This window comes from Drosophila ficusphila, unplaced genomic scaffold (assembly GCF_018152265.1).
Source record: "Drosophila ficusphila isolate 14025-0441.05 unplaced genomic scaffold, ASM1815226v1 contig_106, whole genome shotgun sequence".
Classification (NCBI taxonomy): Eukaryota; Metazoa; Arthropoda; class Insecta; order Diptera; family Drosophilidae; genus Drosophila; species Drosophila ficusphila.
Window position 1 is genome coordinate 2,637,429 of NW_025063993.1, and position 22,702 is coordinate 2,660,130.

Sequence of the window (22,702 nt, forward strand, 5' to 3'; positions counted from 1 at the left end):
AGGCTAGGCTATCAATTAAATGCATCCTTTTAAAGTATTTAAACTATTCGAAGGTATTTGAGAATTGAAATGAATTCTCTATTTTACATCTAAAGACACAATTTATTGAGAATGGTTAGAAAATTTATTCTGGATTCTTTTTTAAAGGCTAATCGCCAACTTAATATTTGAATATTCACACAACTCCTATGTATAGGATCTTTCACTAGTGGTTAATAAGATCTAAGACAGACAGAAAGATATATCTAAGGTGATCAAGAATACACCTTCTCCGACGGGTTCAAGATAGGTTAACAAAGGAGTTCATCTACTCACCACATGTCCCTGAAGCTCTGCCTCTCTGTGGGTCCTGTGGATCCCCAGCTGGTCCTGCGTGGACCTCAGTCCCGCCAGCTGGTTGTAGTGGTGCAGCGGGGCGTGGTGCAGCGAGGAGAGGGGCTGTCCGTAGGGGTCCGTGCCCAGGTACTCGAGGGCCCCGTGGTTCTGCAAGTAGCCGGATATCTGGATGACGCTCGGGGTAGTCAGGGCGCCCGCGGGCGGACAGCTTACCTGTTGCTGGGGGGGACTCTGCGTGGAGTGGTGGAAGGGGGGCGGAAAGTAGGGCGGCTGGAAGTCCGACTGCAGCGACTGGTGGTGCATGGTGGCCGCCGAGCCATGGGTGCTGCTGTGCCCACTGTGCCCCGTCGCCGGTCCGCTGCGCCCCGTGTGTCCGCCGGAATGCGTTGTGTACGCCGCACTGCCGCTGGACAGCCCTAGACTCCCATGTCCACTGAGGCGTTCCTGGGGAAGACAGGCAAGTTGGAGTTAGTCCGTCTTGGGAACGCATTTCACGGGATATATCATTTTTGGGGATTACAGTTTGTGATTAATTCCGGCGGTAAATATACAGCATTGGACTTTCTTTGTAACATAATTTGGTTTTTTATTTGCATTCTATTATTGAAAGCCCAAACAAACCCAAGCTAAACAGAATATGAGGTCGTTACTTCCTGATACTTTAAAAGCAGTTTGTAATGCATGAATATACCGATTCTTTTACAAATGTTAAGCTGGAATTCAAAATCCTCGAATTTATGTAACTTGAAAACTTGTTTTATTTTGAAAGTACTTTTTTGACAGAGTTGATAGTAGGATATCTAAATCGAAAACGAATCCGTTTAAAATGTCAATTTTGGTTACCGCATCACTTAAAATATTTACTTTTTTCAAAAACGGAAATAATTCCAGTACAAATTTTTGATTTTCTTCTAAATAGTCACATCAATTGGCAAAGTTCGTTTGTTTCTTGTTAGTCAATGTGATAAGCCTCAACGAGTTTTTCATGCGGGAGAAATCATTTAATGATTTTTAGTTTTCGGGTTAAGTTCCACAACTTATCATTCATAATGACGTATAATGAACGCCGATTAAAAATATTTCAACACGTTTTCAAGCATCACCAGCAACAGTCACTGAAACACTCAGTCGCTGGAGGTCAAGTTTCTTAGCCGCCAAGCGATTCGACGCACTGTCAATCATTTCTAAATTTAATACCGCTAACTTCTGGATCCGAAGAATACCTGAACCTGAATTACAGCTGGCATATCCACATAGGCTAGAGTCATGTTATCATATTTGGATCCACTGAAACGCTATGCACTCATATTGATTGGGCCTTTCCGCGATCCGATTCGAGCAAGAGGGGAGTGCTCCGGATATAGGCCTACTTCTATATGTCACGACGGATAGCGCTCGCACGTGAGCTGAATCGACTGGGGTTTGCTTGGGGGACCGACACGCGCTTTCCTCCGGACCGACGGCAGCATCAGCAGTCTGCGAGCGACGAACGCGAAATGAGAACTAGTCTCTCGGCAGAGTGCCAAAAAGGCGCAAAGGCGAAAAGGTTTCTGCCAGCGACGCCGGCTGCGCTCCGCAGTTGCCGCATTTGCCGCAGTTACCGCTGCTACCGTTAGAGGTCGGCGAAGGCGACGGCTAAGGAGCGATATAGCCACTATATAAAGCTCATTGTGATTGCCAGGCTCGGAGGCTTCGCTGTGGGGGCGCACATTTAAATCTGAGCGGCATAAAGGACTCGCATAATGAGGTCGGAAGCTCGGCTTAGTGAATGATATCACACAAGCCATTTGACATCCTGCCCAGTCGCGCGCCCTTTGAATTGCCAGGACTCGCAGGATGCAGTGTCAATGGGAGATGCACGCGATAAGGGCGATCCGGGTGGGGTTACACCATTAGGTATTCCTAACTGCGGTTATTGATTCTTAAATTTGCTCAACGGCCCGGCCATCCCGTCTGACTGTCCCAGCAGCGATTGCAGCACATTAGGCCTGCTTTCATTTACCTGCCTGCCTCCTTAATTCAGCATTGTGTCCGGGGACTGCGGAAAAAGAATGACAGTAATTTGACACAAAACGTTGAGGTTTTCAGAAATCGAACATGTTTATTCGACTGGCGAGCGTGTGCATGGATCGCATCGGGCAGAGGAGGCCCGGCCTCATTGTGGTCCAAATAAGGAACTCCTCCAAGTGGACCAAACAAGGCGGTCTATGAATGCCCCGGCCCATACGCTCTATTTCTTCACGTTCGATGCGAGCCTTAATCAACTAATTCATATTGCTTACACATTCAAATGACAGTTCAATTATTTATCTCTTGCGACTATTTATTAGTGGACACCGCGATTTATATAGGAATGATTTATATAGGAATTCGGAATTCATTTCCAAAAAGAGCCATTTCTGATTTAATTTGTTAACAGTTGTGAACCGATAAGACCCATTATTAATATTTTAGTTTGTCTAACAGAGAAGATTTGATTGATGCAATTGTAAAAATAAATCCTTTCAAGATCGGATTCCACTTGAAAACCTTTTACGGTTTATTCCAATCATATTTTTACAGTTCCCCGAAAACCAGTTTAGGCAAATCTTCCGTCAATCTGTCCATCATAGAGACCTTTTCTTGGCGGAATGTTGGCCGAACTACTAAATTCCTGCTATCAAATTATGAATCGACAAGCTATTCATGTAAACTTAGTGAATATACATTATATCCACATATGGGTGTTTACGAACCGATCTTGATAGTCGACTTGGCCACGGACCGAGTTTGGTAGGGAGCAGTCTTGCGGGTCTTCGGCGGGCCCAAGAACGTGGCAATTGCGGATCGGGCACGACTTTATTGTGGCTTAATAAATTAAAATAATTTTGATTGATTACTTTGGATTATCTTGTCATTTGCCAACATCAAATAGAATATTTAGGAACACAGGTAAACCGGTTCCCCTTTGTTTTGCGTGAATATTCGTCTATCGGCGGCTGGGCTCTCGGTGGTTTTCTTTTCCTATCCCCAGAGATTTGGCGCATTTCGCGCTAAGAATTCGTGCTTGGCTCTAATCAAAGCCAAATCTGGGTATTCAGTCCCCGTTCAATTAGAACGGTATTTCTGGATGAAACGCACTAGCAGATCGCCCCAAAATCCAGCTCCTGTAAGTGGCGCAAGATTTATCGCCGCCGATTCCGTAAAGCATATTTTAAGATTGTTTACTCGGCTGCTCGGATGGATGTTACTTAATATTTGGTAGCCGCTAATACGCGGCTGACTGCTCATCCGTCGCGGACTATTCGCCGCTTATTCTCGGCTCTTGCCGTCACTCAATACCGTCAATACTCTTGGCCAACGCGGGATTCATTGGTATGCGTGGCTTTTGAGTAATGCTTTTGACCCTTTGCCAGTTGGCAGTTGGCAGTTGGCGGTGGCCGTGGCCGTGGCTGTTCTTTATTTTGCTGTTATTTTTATTTATTTATTTATTTTGTTCTGGGTTTTTTCTTCATTATTAATTGTGCGATTGGAAACTCTTGGTTTTCAATCACATGAAACTCAGAATTTTACTCTATTGTTTGCCATTGCCAGACGTGAATATGCTGAAATTTCGGACTTACTCTGGTGGTCAATACTCCCATGGCGTAATTCAAGATAAAGATAAATAAATTATAAAGGTTCGAATGGTTTCGGTGGTCTTGGCGGGTTGGGACTATCTGGTTTTGGGAGGCACAGGTAGACAGTTGGAAGCTGTTGAGCAGGTCGAAATAGTTTCACCTCAAGTGTGTTCCGAGCGACGGTCATCCACAAAAGCCCGGCTCACATGCGCACAACTTATACGCACATACACGCCGTGTATAAATGCGCACTTCACTCGGTATTCTAATGAAATGTTATCCACTTGCGAATGATCAATTGCCATTAAAAGAGTTTTGACTCCGAAGTCAGGGTTCACTTTTCTAGCCGGCCTATTACGATTCGTGCTCCACTGTTGTTTCTATCGCTTCTCCCCCAGCCACCCGTCGTCTTTCTCAGTTTGGATCCGTTTTCTAACGTTAGGTTTTCGCATCTTTCGATGCCACAAGAAATGTAGGTAATGCGATTAATTGGCAAATATCAGTGGCAATGTGCAATTATGTGTGGTTCAGAGGACAGCACCTTTTTCCGTTTTATACATTTGCTCAGTTACTCATATTTCTGGCAATTTGGTTTGCTTAATATATTTTATTTAGTTTTGGGTAATCAGCTTTACTACCTTTAAGTATAAGGTGTTCGGAGTAAACTTGATCTCATCACGATTTTAGCATATTTTATAGAAAAAATTATACAAATAATGACACGCAATTTAAACAAAGTCAATACAACAAAGTTGTACACATTTCTTTCGTATTTTTTCTCAATTTGTTTTCAACATTTCAAATAACATAAGAATTTAAAGCTGGCCTTCTGGCCTTCTAACTTTTTATTTTAATTTTGCATTTTTCGACTGAAAATATAAAAGCGGGATTTTAAAAATATGTTAACGAATAATACACAAATCTACTATATTTAAATTGAACAATTTTAATGTATTGTTTCTTTAGATATTTAATTTGAGACGATTTTTAACGGAGTCATTCGCACACGTGTTTTTTTTTTAAAGATTTATTTGGCATTATTAACTCAGGAATATTTTAAAAATTGAAGCCAGGCAGTACGTGTACGCTGCAGTTTATACATTCTTTTTAAAACAAGTCTCGGTTTTTTAATTTTTTTAGAAAACAAACTGCTGTTGATATTTCATAAAGAAAATTTTAATTTATACTATATGATGTCTTACGTACTTCAAAACGAAGTCTAAATTTTAATATTACTTCAAGGATATAACTTCCCCGGCGCTTTTTATTTTATTTGTCAGATGAGAAGGAGATTAGATTAACGGGTAAGGTAAAAATTCTGTAGTATATGGTGGCAGATCAAACAAATTTATAAGTATTTAAGGAAATGGGTTCTTCATTTATTAGATGGACAAAACTGAAAAGGAACCTGAAGTTTTCAATGGGCGTGGCTTGGCCGAATTGGTTGATCTGTTTTCTTTACATACATTTTACATCGTTTTACGCTCCATATGCGGCATCTAGTTTTGGTTTACAAAACCAGAATCGGGTAATCACCGATAGATGGCTCTATAAACCAGTTACAAGTTAATTTTTTATGTGTAGTTTAAATTTTGCATAGATATACAATTTTTAAGGTATGAAACTTTTGAAACTTGGAAAACAATAAGCAATGTTTTTAATGTTTATTTATATTTATGTAATAAGATTTACGGGTGCATTCAGCGTTGTAAATTAAGTCAGCTGACTCGATAAGGCCTTTTCTATCTGTGAATTTTCTTGTTAAGAAAATATTATTGTATATCGTACATTAAATGATTATGATCTTATACAGAGATGATGAAATACTAAGTTCGTGGCAAAACCTTCCAGACTGTCAAAACGCCCACTTTTAAAGGCAATGTGCGAAAAGAAAGTGAGCGAGTACGAAAGTGAATGAAAACAATTTCATATTTAACTTAAATTTTATAGAACTTATCGTGAGTTTGCTCCCTAATAGTAAACAAATCAGGGATGCGTCCCCGAACTACAAGTGCCGACAAAACAAATCAGAATGGCTATATCGACTTGACTGTTAATACTTTTGAGAAAGCTTTACTTAAATCTTTTTAAACTAACTCTATCTTTTCAAGGCCAATTTAAAATTTAAATTAAAATGTTGTAAATACCATCGCGCCCTTAATAAATCAGTGATTGTGGTCAAGTGGTTTTTCGTTTCATTTTCTATAAAGAGAACCTTACGCTTGTCATGTTTTTGTTTCAAAACTGCGTTCAATGCAATTTTAATTAATATATAAACATCCTTTTATACACAATCTCCGAATCACAAACAACCCAAAATAATAAGCTCAGCGCACCTATTTTCCCTCCCAAGAACAAAGATCGGTGAAAGAGGTGAAAAACCGCTCACTTTGAAAGTATTTGCGAATGGTAATTAAATTAGCACGTGGCTTCCATAAAAGCAATCACGTCCGAATTCCTCGGCGATGACGTAATGATTTCTGAATACTTATACAGTAGCCGGGGCCAGGAATTGGCCTCGATCCCGACCGCCGCTATTACCGAAATTGCCGGTCGAAATCATTCCTCCAGAGCGAAGAAGTGCCCGCCCAGGAAAAGAACATGTCTGCGCGATTTTCGCATTTTTTTCGGCGACTACCTGGGCCGGACTCGAATGCCGCCAATTATATTGCGACATATAAAACAAGTAGGCCCTAACATCTTATAAAACTCCTCACTTTATTCGTGTGGACCAGTCCTTTTAATTACGCTGTCAAGTTGAATGATGGTGGGGCTCCGAGGGGCCGACTTTTGGATCGGCCACGGGGATATGGATATGGAGACATCGAGTGGCATTAAGAGCGCTTTACACCCATAGAAGAGCCGGGCTCATGCGGGCTTTGTCATAATATTGTCAGTAAATAAAGAATCCATTCGCAACCGCCGCGTTTTCCGCGCGATTTGGCGAGCAAATTTACATACTGTCCGCACGGTCGGCACTGGCCGTCCGCGAACCGGTACAGTGGGCCCTAAAATTGGCTCGTTTCCAATTAGATTGCACATTCGTTCGACGTCCGGTGCTGTCATTTATTGGAGCTGCAAGTTGGAACTGTCGGAAGAGCTATAAATTAAACGAATTTAAGAGGAAGCTTCGCTCCAAACGCTGCATATAATATTCATAACAACAATGGAAATGTTCAGCGGACGATAATCGATTTTTGCTTATTACGATCCAGGTTCTCCCCGGCCTCCTGGCTGCGCACGCGCTCTGATTCGCGGAGTCCGAGGAGTCCGAGGAGTTCGAGGAGCTCGTGGAGTCCGAGATGCCCGAGTCTGCTCTGTCGGCCTCGTCCTCCGACTCGCTCCTGGCCCAGAAAGCCGCGAAGGAGCGGAGGAGGGAGCCCTTAATGAAGTAGTAAAACTCATTCATAAATGTATTAAACCTGCTGGGTATTTGCGGAGCCTGCTCGGCCGAAATCGAAAAGCTGCGTCCGCTGTTCTAGCGTACAAATGACGAATAGAAGAACGAGCCTCGCAGTGACCACTTTGCCGCCATGCAGCTACACGGAGAGAAAAAGGTGCATTGGGCCCTGCATAACGACATAACGACGAAGGGGCAGTATCCACCGGAATTATTCACTGCTAGCGTATAAATTATGTACCTGACTAGCTAATAAACAAAGTCATATAAACTTTTTTAGAATCCCTTTGGAAACTTAAATTGCCTTAAACTGTTACAAAAAAAAACATAAAATTAATGTCTTACATACAACTGTTCTTAAAGAACCCTTTTTAAAGTATACCTTTACGCTAAAAAAGTGTCTACAATAATTTAATATTATTCTTGAAATACATAATACATAATGCAAAATCTTTTTATTCATGTATGATATGGAGAAGTAGTTTTCCTTAACATAAGATTTAAGATTTTCATTATGTTCGTTAGATCTATCGGTAGTAGCTTTTTGTTGTTAGAAAAAAAGATCATGCTACAATTTAACATGGCTAGGTAAAGTATAAACGTTTTAACTAATTACTTGCATTCAAAAACTTTTCATGCAACGCTTTCTATATTGCATACTTTTTAAGCAATATTTAAACAATATCATGCTCAAAGTTTATAAAGAGTTATAAGGAACTAGCACAATGCATCTCTCTGTGTAGCTTTAACTCAACTCAGCCCGACTCGTCCGTTTGCAGTCTGTGTTTAAAAGGGCAGGCTTTCAGTGCAGCAGCCTCGTGAGCCAAGAAAACTGCAGTTCTCCTCGACTCTGGACTTCTCCGTCCTTTGGGAAGGCAAAGGTAACGCACACCGGCCAACCGATGATTTTGCTGTTGCCTTGGTTTTGCTTTTGGCTTTGGATGTGGACGTGGATGTGGATGTGGATGTGGCTTTGGTTTGCCACGAGCCTAACACACGCCGTTCGCGTTGTCGACGCTCCGACACTTGATTCTGCTGGCGGATCTCGGCCACGTTATGAACATTTACATTTATCTTGCCAATCAATTTAGTTTTGTTTGGACTTTTTAATTTCCTCTCCGCAAATGAAATCAATTTTGATGCGTGCACATGCAATTCGAGTTTCCTCCGAGGATATTCGACTCGTATGGCGAAGGCACAAGCGGAAATGCCTTCGAGCGGATGCCAAGGATCCAACCTAATCTCGCCCGCACTGCTGAAACAATAAATATGGTATGCAAACATTGCACCAGGATCTGCCTTGATCGCATTGCTCCTACACAAATCAAATCATTTTTCTTTTTGCTAATTCCCATTCGCCCAAGACTCTTCTGTTTTTGTTTTGTTTAAAAATGTAATTTACTTATTAACCCGATTGCTTGAGCCATCTACAATATTTATAATTCTGCGCTACAAAATATACAATCAAAACATTCAATAAAAGCCAAATTATCCTTGTGTATATAAGGCTGAGCCCCCAAACGCAATTACCATACCGACAGTGTCTCGAACTGCATAGGGTAAATTGGAACAATTATTTGAAATTATAAAGGAATTATTCAATAAATCATACGGGATCCCATCAATCAGAGTTCGGGGCCCGAGCCTCTACAGTGTTTGCTAATAAATAAGCTCAATGCTTGAATATTTTTGATATTTGGGGGCCGTGCAGCGTGTGTGCTATGGGAACTTTCTGCATTCTCCTTTGAGCAACATCGCACGCAAATTGACGATGCGTTGCGCTTCAATCTCATAAATTATTTTGGCAACGGATCACGCGAGTGTCCCAGTGGGATCTTACCTGATTTAGGCAGCATTCGAATCCCGAAGGGCCGGCCAGAGCTAATGCCACATTCCGTTTCGTTGGCGGGCATCCCGACTTTTGTGGGCGATGACTTTTGGTCTTTTGGTCTTTTGGCCTACCCCTTCGCTGTGTTTTTGTTTTGATCTTTGGCCCTTGCCCCGCAAATTGCCCTATTTTTTTATCGGACATCAAAAAAGTTCTTGGAAGCATGAAACACCATATAATTTCGCTAATTAAATGGGGGGAGCGTGTACCCACGCATTTCCAGAATTAGCGAGAGGTATTGCTCCGCATTTGAATTCTGGCTTCTGACGTCTGATCACTCCCACCTCAGTGGTTTTTTCCTTGCTCTTGTTTCCAAATCGTGTCTGCCCAAAAGCCGAAACCTTTTTTGTTTCAATGTGTACTTTCCCATACTGCAAATATTTCAAACATGCTTAATAATACGTTTATAGTTATTAAGGACCTCAAACGCATGGTGGCCATCAAAAGCTCATTAATCTCAAATAATGGATAGTCTCCGATTAGTTTTTTATACAAAATGTAAATTAAAATGTGGCTAGTAATTGTTTATATAATATTTAAAATAATAATTATTATAAAGAGTTATGGAAATGTGCTATGTGCATTGAATGATTTCTGTTGCGAATAATTAACTGTACTTGAAAATGCTATTTAAGCTTATAAAGAAGGAGTGATAATTGATTATTAAATAGATGCTACTTTTAATTAATTTCTTGAGGTGAAAACGCAAATTCAGCTTGTGGGATGTTACTAAAAAATATTTTAGATTTCCTTCGAAAGCCGACGGCTTGTTTTACCATCATGCAAAGCTAGAAAACTTCGCTTAAGAGATGTTTTAAATATTGTCGAAAATGTATTTAATAGGATTTAATAGGAATATAGGATAATTGTTATTGTTTGTAACATATCCTTTTCAGATTTAGCTAATATGACTCATTTAAAACTGAATGGTATACGAATGAGGAACTCGATTAGTTTTGTTTTTGGTTGAGCTTGGTGTTTAATGCCCTCCGATTCAATTTAAATGCTTTTGTTATGGACTCTGATTTGGGAATCCACACCCTTCGAGGGTCTTGAGTGATCCCCTGGCCGTTGGAGTGGGCACATCAGGTTGAAGTTTATGTACTTATTATTCCCAGAGCAAGAGTGTGCCACACGGACTCTCGGGGAACCCATTACTGTAAATTGGTCATTGATTCTGCTGCTAGAATGGCCAGGAATGGTAATCAGTTTGTGTGTGAATCTCGGCCAAGAGACGCAGGGTAATTGGCCAAAGTGCTTGCGTGCCCGAAAGTGCCCAGAGAAATTTTAGTGTCAATCAAGCGGCGTTGGCCACGGGCACTCGATGGTTCAATATCTGATTTTGAGTAGCTGCGCCGATGCACTCGGGTTAGCTTGTGCGGATTTCGGCTGACAGACAACTGGGATAGAGCTTATCAACCGTCGAGCCCCGATTCCCCAATTCGTTTGGGACGCTGCGGTGCTTACCATCATGAACTTCTGGTCCTCGAACTGGTGGTCGTTGGTGCGGTGGAGGATGTGCATCTTGATCCAAGTTGACTGCGGCGGTTTCGGTTAGAAGGAGGGCATAGGCATAGGCATAGAGTTTCTTTTGAACACTTGGGCCAGCCGAGATGCGAACAGGTACGATCACTAGGTAAGTATTTATTGAAAATCGATTTTTGGCACTGGTTAAGGCAACTGTGGGTGGTGAGTTAGAGTTACGTATCCGCCGCTATGTACACTAAACACTACAGACTATACGATTGTTATTGCTACTGCGATTGCTATTCAACTTCGGTCAGAATTCGAATCTAGATACACGGTTGTAATCGAGCCTGCGGATCGGTTCGGAACGGAACAGAACGGAACGGAGCGGTTTCGGTACGGTTTCGGTTTCTGTTTCTGTTTCGGTTCAGTTTCGGTTCGGTTAATTAAGCGAGGACCCGCAATCGAAATTCCGCCTTTGCGCAGCCACCAGACGTAGTTCTCGACTGAAGTTGGATTTTCTGGTTGGACGCAAAAACCTTCGGGGGATGTGCGATGTTGCCGCTGCTGCTGCTGCCGCTGCTACTTCTGCTGCAGATGCTGCTGCTGCTGCTGCGGCTGCTGTTTTTTCCACCCATACATCTGCGGAATACATAGGAAAAGTGCCCAAAGCCTATGCCCGTTCGCCGTGCGCCCGTATGTGTGAGGCCCGCACACAGACACGCGGCAAGCAGGTTTTCTCGCTCTCGGGCATCGAAGAGCGGCTCAGCGGCTCCCGAAGAGAGCGCGGCGAGCGAAGAGAGCACAGCCATTTATATTTCGGAAGCCACGCCCCGCCAGCGGACTACTAGACAATGGGCCGAACCCGAAACGAAAGGCCAGAGGCTGCGGCAGCGCAGCTTCAGATACAGATGCAGATACGTGTTCAGGCACAGATACAAGTGCAGATACAGATACAGATACAGATACATATACATTTACAGATGCAGACACAGACACAGATACTGGCGAGATACGGGGAGTCATAGGGGTTGCAAGCATAATGCGAATGGCCGGGGTTGGCGACGTGCCCCGAGGGTTGCTCGACTGCCGGGTTGCTACTGGGGAAACCCCGGCATTGGACATCCGCAGCCTCGCAGCTCTCGCACTTCGCCAGTGGTACGTGCTCCGGGTTCTTTCTTCTCCGGGGGACTAAGCCGCCGCGCACCTATGTATGTGTGTGTGTGTGTGTGTGTGTACCTACGGACTTATAGAGGGTTCGGGGGTTGCCCTGCCAAAGGTGGGCAAATTTACATATTCCGCACTCAAATCCACCCGAATAAGTGTGCGCACCATAATCAAAACAAACTGAAAGTAACAGATTTTCATTTTCCTTAGCTTTCAAGCCATTGCTCGAAAAAACACAATGAACACACATTTCTCGATTAGATGAAACCAACTCAAAAACCAACAACTTCGCATTTGGATTTGTGATAAGTTTTGCCAAATTCTAATCACTGAAAAAGCTAAATTTCTTTAAATTTTACACCAAGTAGTTTCCGCGGTGTTTCAGCTTTAATCCTTCAAGTTACACATTAAAGTGAGGGGTTGCTTAGGATTGTAAGATGTGCACTTATGCCTAACTTGTAGACTTGCCAAAATCACCAACAAATTTAAACTGTACAATTATAGAAAAAAATGGACAATTTTCGAGTTTATGAAAGCGCAGATTTGTCTTCTCTCGGAAGAAAACAATAATAGTTGTTATTTTTATACGTTTTATTGCTTCCAGGTAAAAGCGCAGCAAATACTTTTATTAGTCAGTTTAAATAACAAATATTTAAGTAAATTCTTTTCAGGTATAAGCATTTAAGAATATAGGAATAAATCTCAAGAGTATATTCTCAGTATATTCAGTAATAGTATATATGTATACCTACGGTATAATATATTGTATATTGTAAAGACCTTTGCACTATCAACTCTCTACAAGTACAAATTAAAAAATACTATATGGTAAAAATAGAAATCCGAATTATTTCTGTTAAATTATTGATGTTGAATCAAAATACTTAACACAGACATGAAACAAGAAAAAAATGAAGTTTGGTTGAAGCCCTGACAGAGAAAGGTTTGGAGACAATAAAAATACTTTTAACATTTATCTCCCTTTGTTGTATCTTTTACCTTAAACTCCCACAATACTGAAAGCAAAGCTCGTTATTGTCAAGGGACGTTTATTAAATTCCTAGTTGACATTTCGCGTTTTGTTTTGAGGTTACACAATTAATCCAGCGGAGGAACGCGGCAAGGATTAGCAGCTGTGGAAAATTGAATCACCGAGCTTTGAATGTTTGTCTCCCCAATTGAATTACGCCATTAGCGTTCTAAGCGACTCAAATGGATTCGGGCTCCTACCTTTTGTTGTCAGGGGAAATGGGGACGGAATTTGGGGCGGGGCGGGGCGGGGGAAGGAACGAGGGCAAAGTATATCGGGAACGCAGTTATTAAGTCGAATTTGCAGGAGGGCCGAGAGTGAGATACGAAACCGTGATCCCGCCGACTGCACATGCACATTATATACGTGCGGCGAATCACGATGCTACCTCGTAGGAGCCACAAATTTCGTGGAGTGGAAGCGGTGATCAGGTGCATTATCCAATTGCGGCGGTGGAATGCCGGACGACCCACCTCCGTTTCAGCGATTTCATTGCGGCGGCACGATTTTTGATTGCGGCCACGACAAGAGATCGATCGATCGATGATCGGTCCGCCATTTTTAGCTCCGATTCGGATACCGATACCGATACTGATACTGATACTGATGCACTGCTCGCATTACCAATTAATTCCCAATCCTCCCCGCAGCATTGCCATAAATCGTGATGCACAGTGGTCCGCGTGCCCGTGGTAAATGCGGCCAAGTACACCTCTGTGCAACTACCAACTACCAACTACCTACCAACTGCCGCACACCTACACCATCGCACATCTCGTGCGCTGCAGCCACTCAGCCAGTCAGCCACATCCACATCCCCACCCATACCAGCGCACTCCCGAAAATGGCAGCTTTCTTTGAGCCAGTCATAAGCTGGCTCTAAACCGGGGAGTCAGGAGGCAAGAGCCAACAGCCCAGCAGTTCAGCAGCCCAGCAGTTGACCAGCTCAGCAGCCCAAGAGCCGAGGACTCGGCCTGAGCACCTCATTTAAGATGCGTCTTAAATGCGATCGCCCCGGGAGAAACTCGTGAATGCCGCAGGACCTGCATGACTACTGCCCCGACTGGCTGCCCCGACTTGTGGCCCGACTTGGCTCTGTGGCTCGACTGCCGCCAATCTGAGGCAACTCCTTTATCGGCCCGCCGCTCTTTCGGCCCGCTCTGTCGGCCGCAGACAAGTGCATTCCACATGCAAATCACAATCAGCGCTGGAGTAGTGATTTTCCAAAAATATAAGCCGCAACAATGTGCGGCCCAAATAATGCGGCATAAATTGCGCAGGGCGCTGCAGAAAAGATGGCTTAGAAGAGAAGGTTTAATCGAGTGCCCTTTTATGCCTCATTTTTTTGGGTATCACGAGAAAATAATGACAGCAATGCCTATATTCAAGCGAATTTAAACGGGGTAAAAATATAAAACTATTTAGGGTCAAAAAAAAGATAAAAATAATGCGAGTATGAATCTGGTTAAGGCCAAAGGTTCTAAACCAAATCTGCATATCAAAACGAAAAAAAAAGATTTTTTTTAGGGTTAAAAGAGGAATTTTGTATTTTAAATATCAATTGTAAAGGCTGCAACAAAACGATGTATTTTTCGTTGACAGGTACGAAAAATTTGCATTCTAAAAGCCAAATCTAATCTAAAGCGTATACACATTTCATAGGTTCGTTTTTACAATTTCTATCTCAGGAACATTTTCGAAGCGTTTTAAAGTTAAACTTTGCGTATTTTAACTAAGCGAACGTGTACCAAATTCAGCATTTAATTTATATGTTTGTTATAAACTCTTGGGTGCAGTGCAACTTTTTCTGAGGGATAAACATATAGCACAGCATTCCCCAAGCTAGAAATTGAACAACCACTGAGTTAAACCTCTATCAGAATTTTCCAAAAAGTCTTTCCCTGTGCACGACCTCCAAAAAATGGTTTTTCTCTTAAGAACTAACGAGGAAACCTATTTTTATATGAGCATAAAATCTGTCCGCTTTGTAGTGTCCAGGCCAGTGAAATCCAATAAAAGTATGGTGGTCAGAAAAAGGTCTAATTAACAGTCGCAAGAGCGCAAAACCCTTTAAATGGAGCAATCCCTCAGAGCGAGTGGCAGATCTACTTTCAGGAACAGAGCCGGCAGACTCCGATCCTAGGGGTTATGGTTAATGGGGCTTAGGCCTCGTGGCTCCTCTCCAAGGGTCCGGCGGTCCGGCGGTCCGGGGAGGGCGGCGTATGCAAATGGAGCCCTTGTGATTGAGTGTTTGTATCTGCAACTACTTCGCCATAATTTTCCGCATTCACTCGAACTCGAACTCGAACGCATGTACGTACTACGTAGTTCGTAGCCGAGCGCGAGTGTGGTAATATTTTGAAAGCGCCGCGGGCCATTTCGTTCATATTCGTTAAGTCCTCAGATGCAGGCAGATTCAAATTTCGGGAGAAGCCAAACGCTCTGGCGGCGGCTGCGATACACGAATCATCAGCGACATGGCCGTGGCCCATGGCCCATGGTCGCTCATTCGCCCGTTCGCCAGTTTGCTCCTCCGCCCGACCGCTCCTCCTCCCTTCTGCCCGTCCGCTCGTTCGCCAGGTCTTTTGGCCGGCCTTTCAGCGGCAGCGCGCAGCACAGGAAAAGGCTCCTGCAATGTTGCACGACGCCAATAGCCGCGGGGAAGATGAGCGAGTGCGCCGCGCTCGTCGCAGTTCTCGGCTGCTCCTGCCCCTGCCTGCACTCGAAAAAAAGATGTTCAGCTTGCAGAAAGACGTTCCTTTTGATTCGGGGATGATTCACATACGCATACATAGCTTCAGCTAAACTAGCTTGAAAGAATTTCAATTTCAAAATAGAAATCAGCCCGAAACAGGATGTTTATAAGTATTCGTTTCGAAAATAGGTTAAATATTTATATAAAAACAAATATCTTTTAGTGACTTTAAAACAAATATATTTATCTGTATATAAGGCGTAATACAAAAAAAGGAATTCTGTTAACATACGTGCCAAACAAATCTGTTCATATATAACTTTTAAAGGGAATAGTAAAAGTACTGTTTACTTATTATAATTTTCACTATAGAAATAATAACCCATTTCTTTCCTTTACTTTACATGACAAATTAAATTCCTTTTACGTTTATAGTATAATCATTTAAACTAAGCCTCATCCAGAAATCATTGTTCTTAGTGTGCTCCAGCTCCGGCCGAGGTTTTCTGCGCGGCAGTGTGTGCGTCCTCAGATGCAGTTGCAGCAGGCGGATGTTTGCAGCATATTTCCTACGGCTGTGCTCATGTGCACCTTTAATCCGCTCTGTTTTTTCGCAATTCGGCGTACAGGCAACCCGATAGAGCGGAGCGACCAGGGCGGACCATTTAAATTCGAGGTCAAAAGGAAATACATTTGCAGCTGTGTTTACCCACAGTAGATTGCGATTACGTACATATAAATGCGAACATATCGCTCCTTTGCACACACTCGTGTAAAGGATTATTACTGGAAGATAGCCGGGGCCATTATGCCAATATGCCGATCATCCGAAAGTTCTAGATTTCAATTCTGCCTTGGATTTCATATAATTTAAGTTTAACCGAATGATATAAATTTTAAAACTGTTTTCTATAATAAATGTTATATTACTATCCCCAAAAATACCTAAGGAATTATAGCAACGACTATGAAATTCGAAGTACTTATTAAGCAAGCCCCTTTGCCTTTAGCCAGTAAGAAAGTCATTATAACTCCTTGCCGCAAAGCCGATAGGAAAGCACAATTAAAATCCTATTTGCCCCTGGTGATCTGGCAATCTAGTGATAATGCCATCCTCGGGAGCGGTTGCCATGTGCGGACAGGAGTCCAAGTCCCAGCCCGGATCTCCTCCGCCGCATAAGTGATTCCCTGGCCGTAACTCCGTTCACGCGTCACGCACAAGAGGTCGTGAAATGGTCAGCGCCAGTTAATTAGGCAATAAAACATGAATGCCGAATTGCGTGCGGCGCCTTTTTTTTAGCTTATAAAACGGATTTCTATGTGAGAAAATTATCAGTGCGTTGGAGTCGACCGAAATTGCCACTATTAAATCAAGCGGATCGCCAGAACCGAGTGGCACAGCATCGGCGGGGCAGACTCTCAGGGGCAGACACTCAGACATTGGGGCACATGCACACATCCAATTTGCGATAAATAACTGCGGAGACGGACTCCGGTTTCCCGGCTGCCAGTCCGAAAATTAAAAGCAAACATCCAAATAAGAGATGTAAGCATTTGGCCGAGTGCAAGTGGTTGTTAAGGCATATAAATTGGACTATAAAATCATTAAAGCGCTTAATAATGATTAGCTGGTTTTAATTCCCTGCTCGTTTTTACGCTCCCAAAATGGTGTAATTAAGCTGTAGCAGCGATAAAACAAAACGAAATGTTTGCGGGATTCAGGCCACAGTTCATACCTCATATACCCATATAATTGTTTTTGCTAACGCTTAACTAGTTATAGATAAATAAAACGGTAATTGATATTCTTACCTGGAAAGCATAGCAAGTCAATAGCGAAGTAGTATACATATTATTTTGCAACATAATAAAGTAGAACACATTTTCTTTGAACTTAATTTGCCACTTAGTTCTTGTATAGTATATTACAAGAAGAGTCTAGGAAAGTATAAACAAAAGGATTTTTATTAATCTTTGTAGCTTATATTTACTCTATTTACTCTGAAGGATATATCATTCATTAAGGCCTTCAACGAAATAAAACACTAGGTGCTCTGTAAAATCACCTTTGATTGATAACCATAAGGGAACTTAACGTTTATTACTATTTAAAAACATTAAAAAGCTCTACGATCTAATTGATTTTCCTTGCACTGAGTTTCCTTCTTCACTTGATAAAACAATCGATATGGATCCGCGCATAAATCACTGCCAAAACTGCGTATGCAAATGGAGTTTCTTCCCCAAATGTTATCTCTCTATTTGCATATAGGCCGCCATACACCTCTATGTACTTTGGCATATGGCATATGGTTTATATGGTAGTATATGGTAGTATGTACCTCTTATACGCACTTAAACTGCCGCGATCTTCGGTGCGGAGACAACTGTGCCCGCGGATGCGTTTCTGAATCTAGATGGGCTAAAAGTGCGTAGAGGCCGAGATGGCGCGGAACGGTATCCGTTGCCTGGCAGTTTGTTCGCTGTTTGGTAGTTGGCAGTTGGAAGTTGGTAGTAGGTGTCGCTGGCCCGTGTGAGAATAACTAGTTGGCCGCTCGCCTTGAGCTATAATTAGGGATTCGCATTTTGCCTCATTTCTCTGCACACTCTTAAGTGATTCGCCAAGTGCAAAGCAGGCCTTTCGAGGGACGACCAAGATTGCATAAAAAGAAACACTTTTCCGCAGCGCCTTCATGACGGCAGTCAGTTAGGGCGGCTATTTATCTTATTAGCCAACGCAACTCGCTTTCCCAAAAACAAGAAAAAGCCTCGGAATCACTTTTGGGCACGAAGACGTGTTGATATGAAATATTTCAACATGTTCGAAAACCAATAGCGAAACAATAATTAAGCATGTTTGCTAATGACACGGCGCGATGTTCGGCAACAGTAGCGGAATCTCGTACAATTAACATAATTTGCCTTTCGGTGCTTTGGCTGCCTGCAAAAGAACATGAGCCCCAACAAAACGACGACCATTTTTTCAATGTTCGGCGTATAAATTTGAATTGGTAAATAAATTCATGGCTGTGAGGTATTCATTTGCAGATGGGAATGCTGTGGGAGATACTTTTTAACTACTTCTTAAATGAAAACGCAGCTTATTGAACAAGCTAATTGTTTATTCCTGTCTGGGTAACTAATAAATTAACACACTAAGGGCTTTCGAAAGTATATAAATATTTATACTCGAGCTCTTGACGTAAACTCAAAGGTACGTATAGTGGGCTTCCTAAGAAGTTGGGCTCGTAGATCCACTGAAAGTGGGCCTCTCCTTATCCGTAGACCTCAATAAGTCGATCTGACATTTGCGGATTAAGATTTATAGCCTTTTCGTCCATCTCCATCATAAAGCACTGGCTCTTCTCGCCCATATTTCTTTGTTTTATGGCGAAAGCCCGGCTCTCAATAGGTGCCAATCCTGTCCCAGCGAGCCGGGCATTTCTGCATTTCCGAAGCTCTGAATCTCTGGAGCTCTGTATCTCTGGAGCTCTGCTTTTTGCCATTGCTGGCCGACCTGTCGCTGGCGATGACTTTATTCGAAAATGCAGCGCGTGCCGACCCCCACTGACAAATTTGTTCTGCAGTCAAAACCAGCGCCGAGCACGCGTGAAACATGATATGCCGCCATTAATATAAATCACGTGATAAGTACAGTGCTGCGAGGACCCCTCCGCTTATGTACGACTGCCTTCGAAACACACAGCCACACAGCCCATTGAAATATATTAATTTATGTATGCAAATCCGTTTGTGGAAGGCGTGTAATTCAACTAACCACAATGACTAATGTTTTAAGTGAATGGCACTACCTGTGTCAGCCAAAAATATCTAATTCTATTTGATTGCGCACCAACACACTCATGAATTGCATGATCAAGTTCTATGCTAACCACTAGCGACTTAAAATTCTAAAGATGGAAATTATTTAAAATAACGAGCTAAAATAGCGGTTTGCCTAAATTGAGCTGTATTATTTAGTTTGTTACCCAATATAAAGAAACTCTAAGAAGTCTTGAATCACGACATGCACATAAAATTTGTTTTGATATCTACAACGTACTATACCTATAAAACGTGGCCATTTCAACCAAGTTAGAATCAAAGAAAGCGTCGAATTTAAACATTATCTTAAGTTAAGTTTGCCGAGGTGCATGTCACAACCCAAAAAATAATGGTCTCCACAGAAAACAAGAAAATTACCAAAAAAGGGAACCCTTTGGCAAATGTTTCCGCATGCAGATAGTGAAATCGATATGCCCTAATTGTTAACCCCGCAATGGTATTCATTTCCTGTAAGTGCTATCCCTGTTGCTGTCAATAAGCACCCAGTAAAGTATGAAAACTGGAGTTTGCTGACAAAAGACTCTCGCGGATCGTGGCTCTGTTTTTTTATGAACTTAATTAAAATGACGGCTTTCGGGTCACGTGGCCCGACATCGTAATGTATATCCGCCTTGTTCGTAGTGAGTTCGCCGCATAATTTTCCGACAAGCCATCGCCGCCACTTGAGCCCCCAGCTATCGATGCCAGAGTCGGAGGAGGGGTTGTGGATTTTCATTAAGGACCACTCAGGTGTGCGCATCCTGCGAAGCAACAAACACGGTCGCACGGCCCCAGAAAAAACATATGCGTGTCGCCGCAGCGCCGCTCGTTGCCACTCGCACTACTTGGCTTTTCACTTTTTAGCTTGAAGTACTCGTCAGCCTCTCTCCGCGGCCCAATTTCCCACTTGGACAGAGCCCTGTTCTGTTCTAGAACGGGGGAGATTATCCCCGGTACACTCAGAAAAACGGTGTTACCCAGTCGAATACACCTTATAATTCATAGTAAAATAACGACAAATTTCCAATAAGTGTAAATAGCACTGATACAAAGGTTAGTTAAATTAATTGCATTATCAGATTATATGAAGAATTTGCAAATTTACAAATTTTTGCATGCACTTTGCATTATCAGATTATATGAAGAACTTGCAAATTTACAAATTTTTATAAATATATGTAGTATAAAAATAGATTTCACCGTGATTCAAGCAACTCCCCTTTACGATTAATATTTTACTGATATCAGTTAAGCACACTGCAATCCAAAAGATTTTTAAAATTAATCAATTGGTTGGTTGGTACCCTGAATAATGTGAACGTAACTTTTATTCACGTTTTATCTAGCAGTGTACTCAGCATCGGTGTAAAAGGCGGGGGTGCATTTTTGTGGGCAAATGGGATGATATGCCTCGAAGTGTTGTTTGGTGCCATGCAGTGTTTCCTCATGTATTAAATGGCATAAATATGGTCACGTGCCATTATTTTGAACATTTTCGGAGCTCATAGAAGAACTCTCTCTGCTCCGTGAGGTTTTAGTGCAACTTGAAGCCCACTCGCAAGCCACAACGGGCGGAGTATTAACATATCGAATTATTAGCCTACCCAGAACATTGGATAACGAGGATAAGGATGTCGTGGCCGCTATTCCGTAATTATCTCGAAAATCCCTTTATGCATATAATTGGCATTTAACTACAATGGAGTCTCTGCGGGCCACGTCTGTGCTGGTAATACCATTACTTCCGCTAGATTATACAAATTCTGATGTTTCACGAATTCTGATCTCCGCCATGAAGCGGCAGGCATGAGAATGCCAATCTGAATCCCACAAAAATGAGATGCAAGCAGGAAGGTCGTCAATCAGTTCGTGGGTTGGTGTTTCAGATAAGCTTAGGCCTTTTAAAAAGTAACACCACAATGGAATAATCCTATCCGTCGCGGAAAAAGAACAGAAATTATCGAGGAATGGTTATGACCATCAATAAACAGGGTGTATTGCTCTCTTTTAAATATTAGTTTGCAATGAATACTCCTTTTAATCAAACTTTTTTAAATATTTACATGGGAGTTACTTCTTTAACAGCCAAGGGAGTGAAATCAAGAGCAAACCAAGTTCATTCGTACTCATGGGTTAGGGAGACCTGTTATTATAAATTGTATCCCCTCTCTACTGTTTGTATTGTAACCAAAAACACTCACCACATATAAGCGATAAATGTTTTTCTGGAATGACTAGATTTTAATAAACGTAAATAAAACTAGATAATAACTTAATAAGCACTTAAGCTAAAACCTCAGTATTAATTGTAAGAGTGGTACATGCAGATTCTAAAGATGTAAATCCCAATTTAAGTTTTACTTCTCCTTTGGCCTACGAAAGCGGCAATAATTATTTGCAAGTAAAAGTGGGATTGAGCTGATTAACTTATACAATTTTTTTGTTTTAAACTCACTTTCTCATGAGAATGATAAAACTGCTATTACTTATAGGAATCATAGCTTGATATGTAGTCAGTATCTGTTAAAAAAGTACAATGAGTATATTACTGTCGTGGCATTTTATCGTAACGTTCTTTCTTGCAATTAAGAAAGATTCGTCAGAAAACAGAGTTGACGACGGGATATGAAAGTTAAATAGTCACGTTTTGATGTTGTCTTATAATAGAAGAATCTGGGGGTGAAAGCCACAGAAACCCTAAAACCCTAAAGACATAATGCTTTAATGATTAATTTCAAAAATTTAATTTTGATTAAAAAAATATCTAGAAAGATAATGCTCCTATTGAACAGGTAAAAAGTACATAACATAATATTCGTTGAATAAGAAAAATTGTTCAGCTCAGGTAAGATACATAATCATTATTCACACTTCTACCATTTAACAACAACGGACCAGTGATTGTTTTTTATGTGTCATGCCTGATTTTAAACTGATTTCAGACGGCTCACTTCCGTTAACATATTTGCATGCTTGGCGGTTACTTTCCGGAGCTTGATTAATTTTTGCAGAAAGGACGAGCGACTTATTCAAGAGCTACCCACCGCACTCATAAAGTAATCAGGTCCACCAACTGTCGGGGATTTGTCACCCCCATTAAAGAGCGTTTGATGTATTATTCGGTTCATTTGGTCGACAGGTCTGCGCAAACAGAGCGCTGCCATTTGAGCCGCCGCCACCAACAACAAAGAGAGCGGACTGCCGGTGACAGGGACTAAGTCGTCCTGCAAATAGAGCTCCTCGTGCAAACAGGATCAGATCAGAAGCGAACGACCACTGGCCGGTAAGACACACG

The 22,702-nt window shown here is 42.0% G+C and overlaps 1 protein-coding gene across 7 annotated transcripts in view; it reads right to left on the reverse strand.

Annotated features, from left to right (window-relative positions):
• The window catches only part of LOC108088875 (transcription factor AP-2-epsilon), a 28,571-nt gene that overhangs the window by 3,575 nt on the left and 2,294 nt on the right, over positions 1 to 22,702 (reverse strand). The window contains exons 1-3 of one of the 7 annotated variants that reach the window (XM_017186862.2): positions 10,691 to 11,207; positions 550 to 780; positions 316 to 501 (exon numbers count right to left, since the gene is read on the reverse strand). In XM_017186862.2, the coding sequence (XP_017042351.1) occupies positions 316 to 501; positions 550 to 780; positions 10,691 to 10,747 (474 nt within the window). In that variant the 5' untranslated portion in view covers positions 10,748 to 11,207. Of the gene's footprint in view, positions 1 to 315; positions 502 to 549; positions 781 to 1,559; positions 1,655 to 3,938; positions 4,250 to 10,690; positions 11,208 to 22,702 lie in introns of those variants that run through there. The other 6 variants (XM_017186864.2, XM_017186869.2, XM_017186863.2 and 3 more) reach the window with 6 other exon arrangements.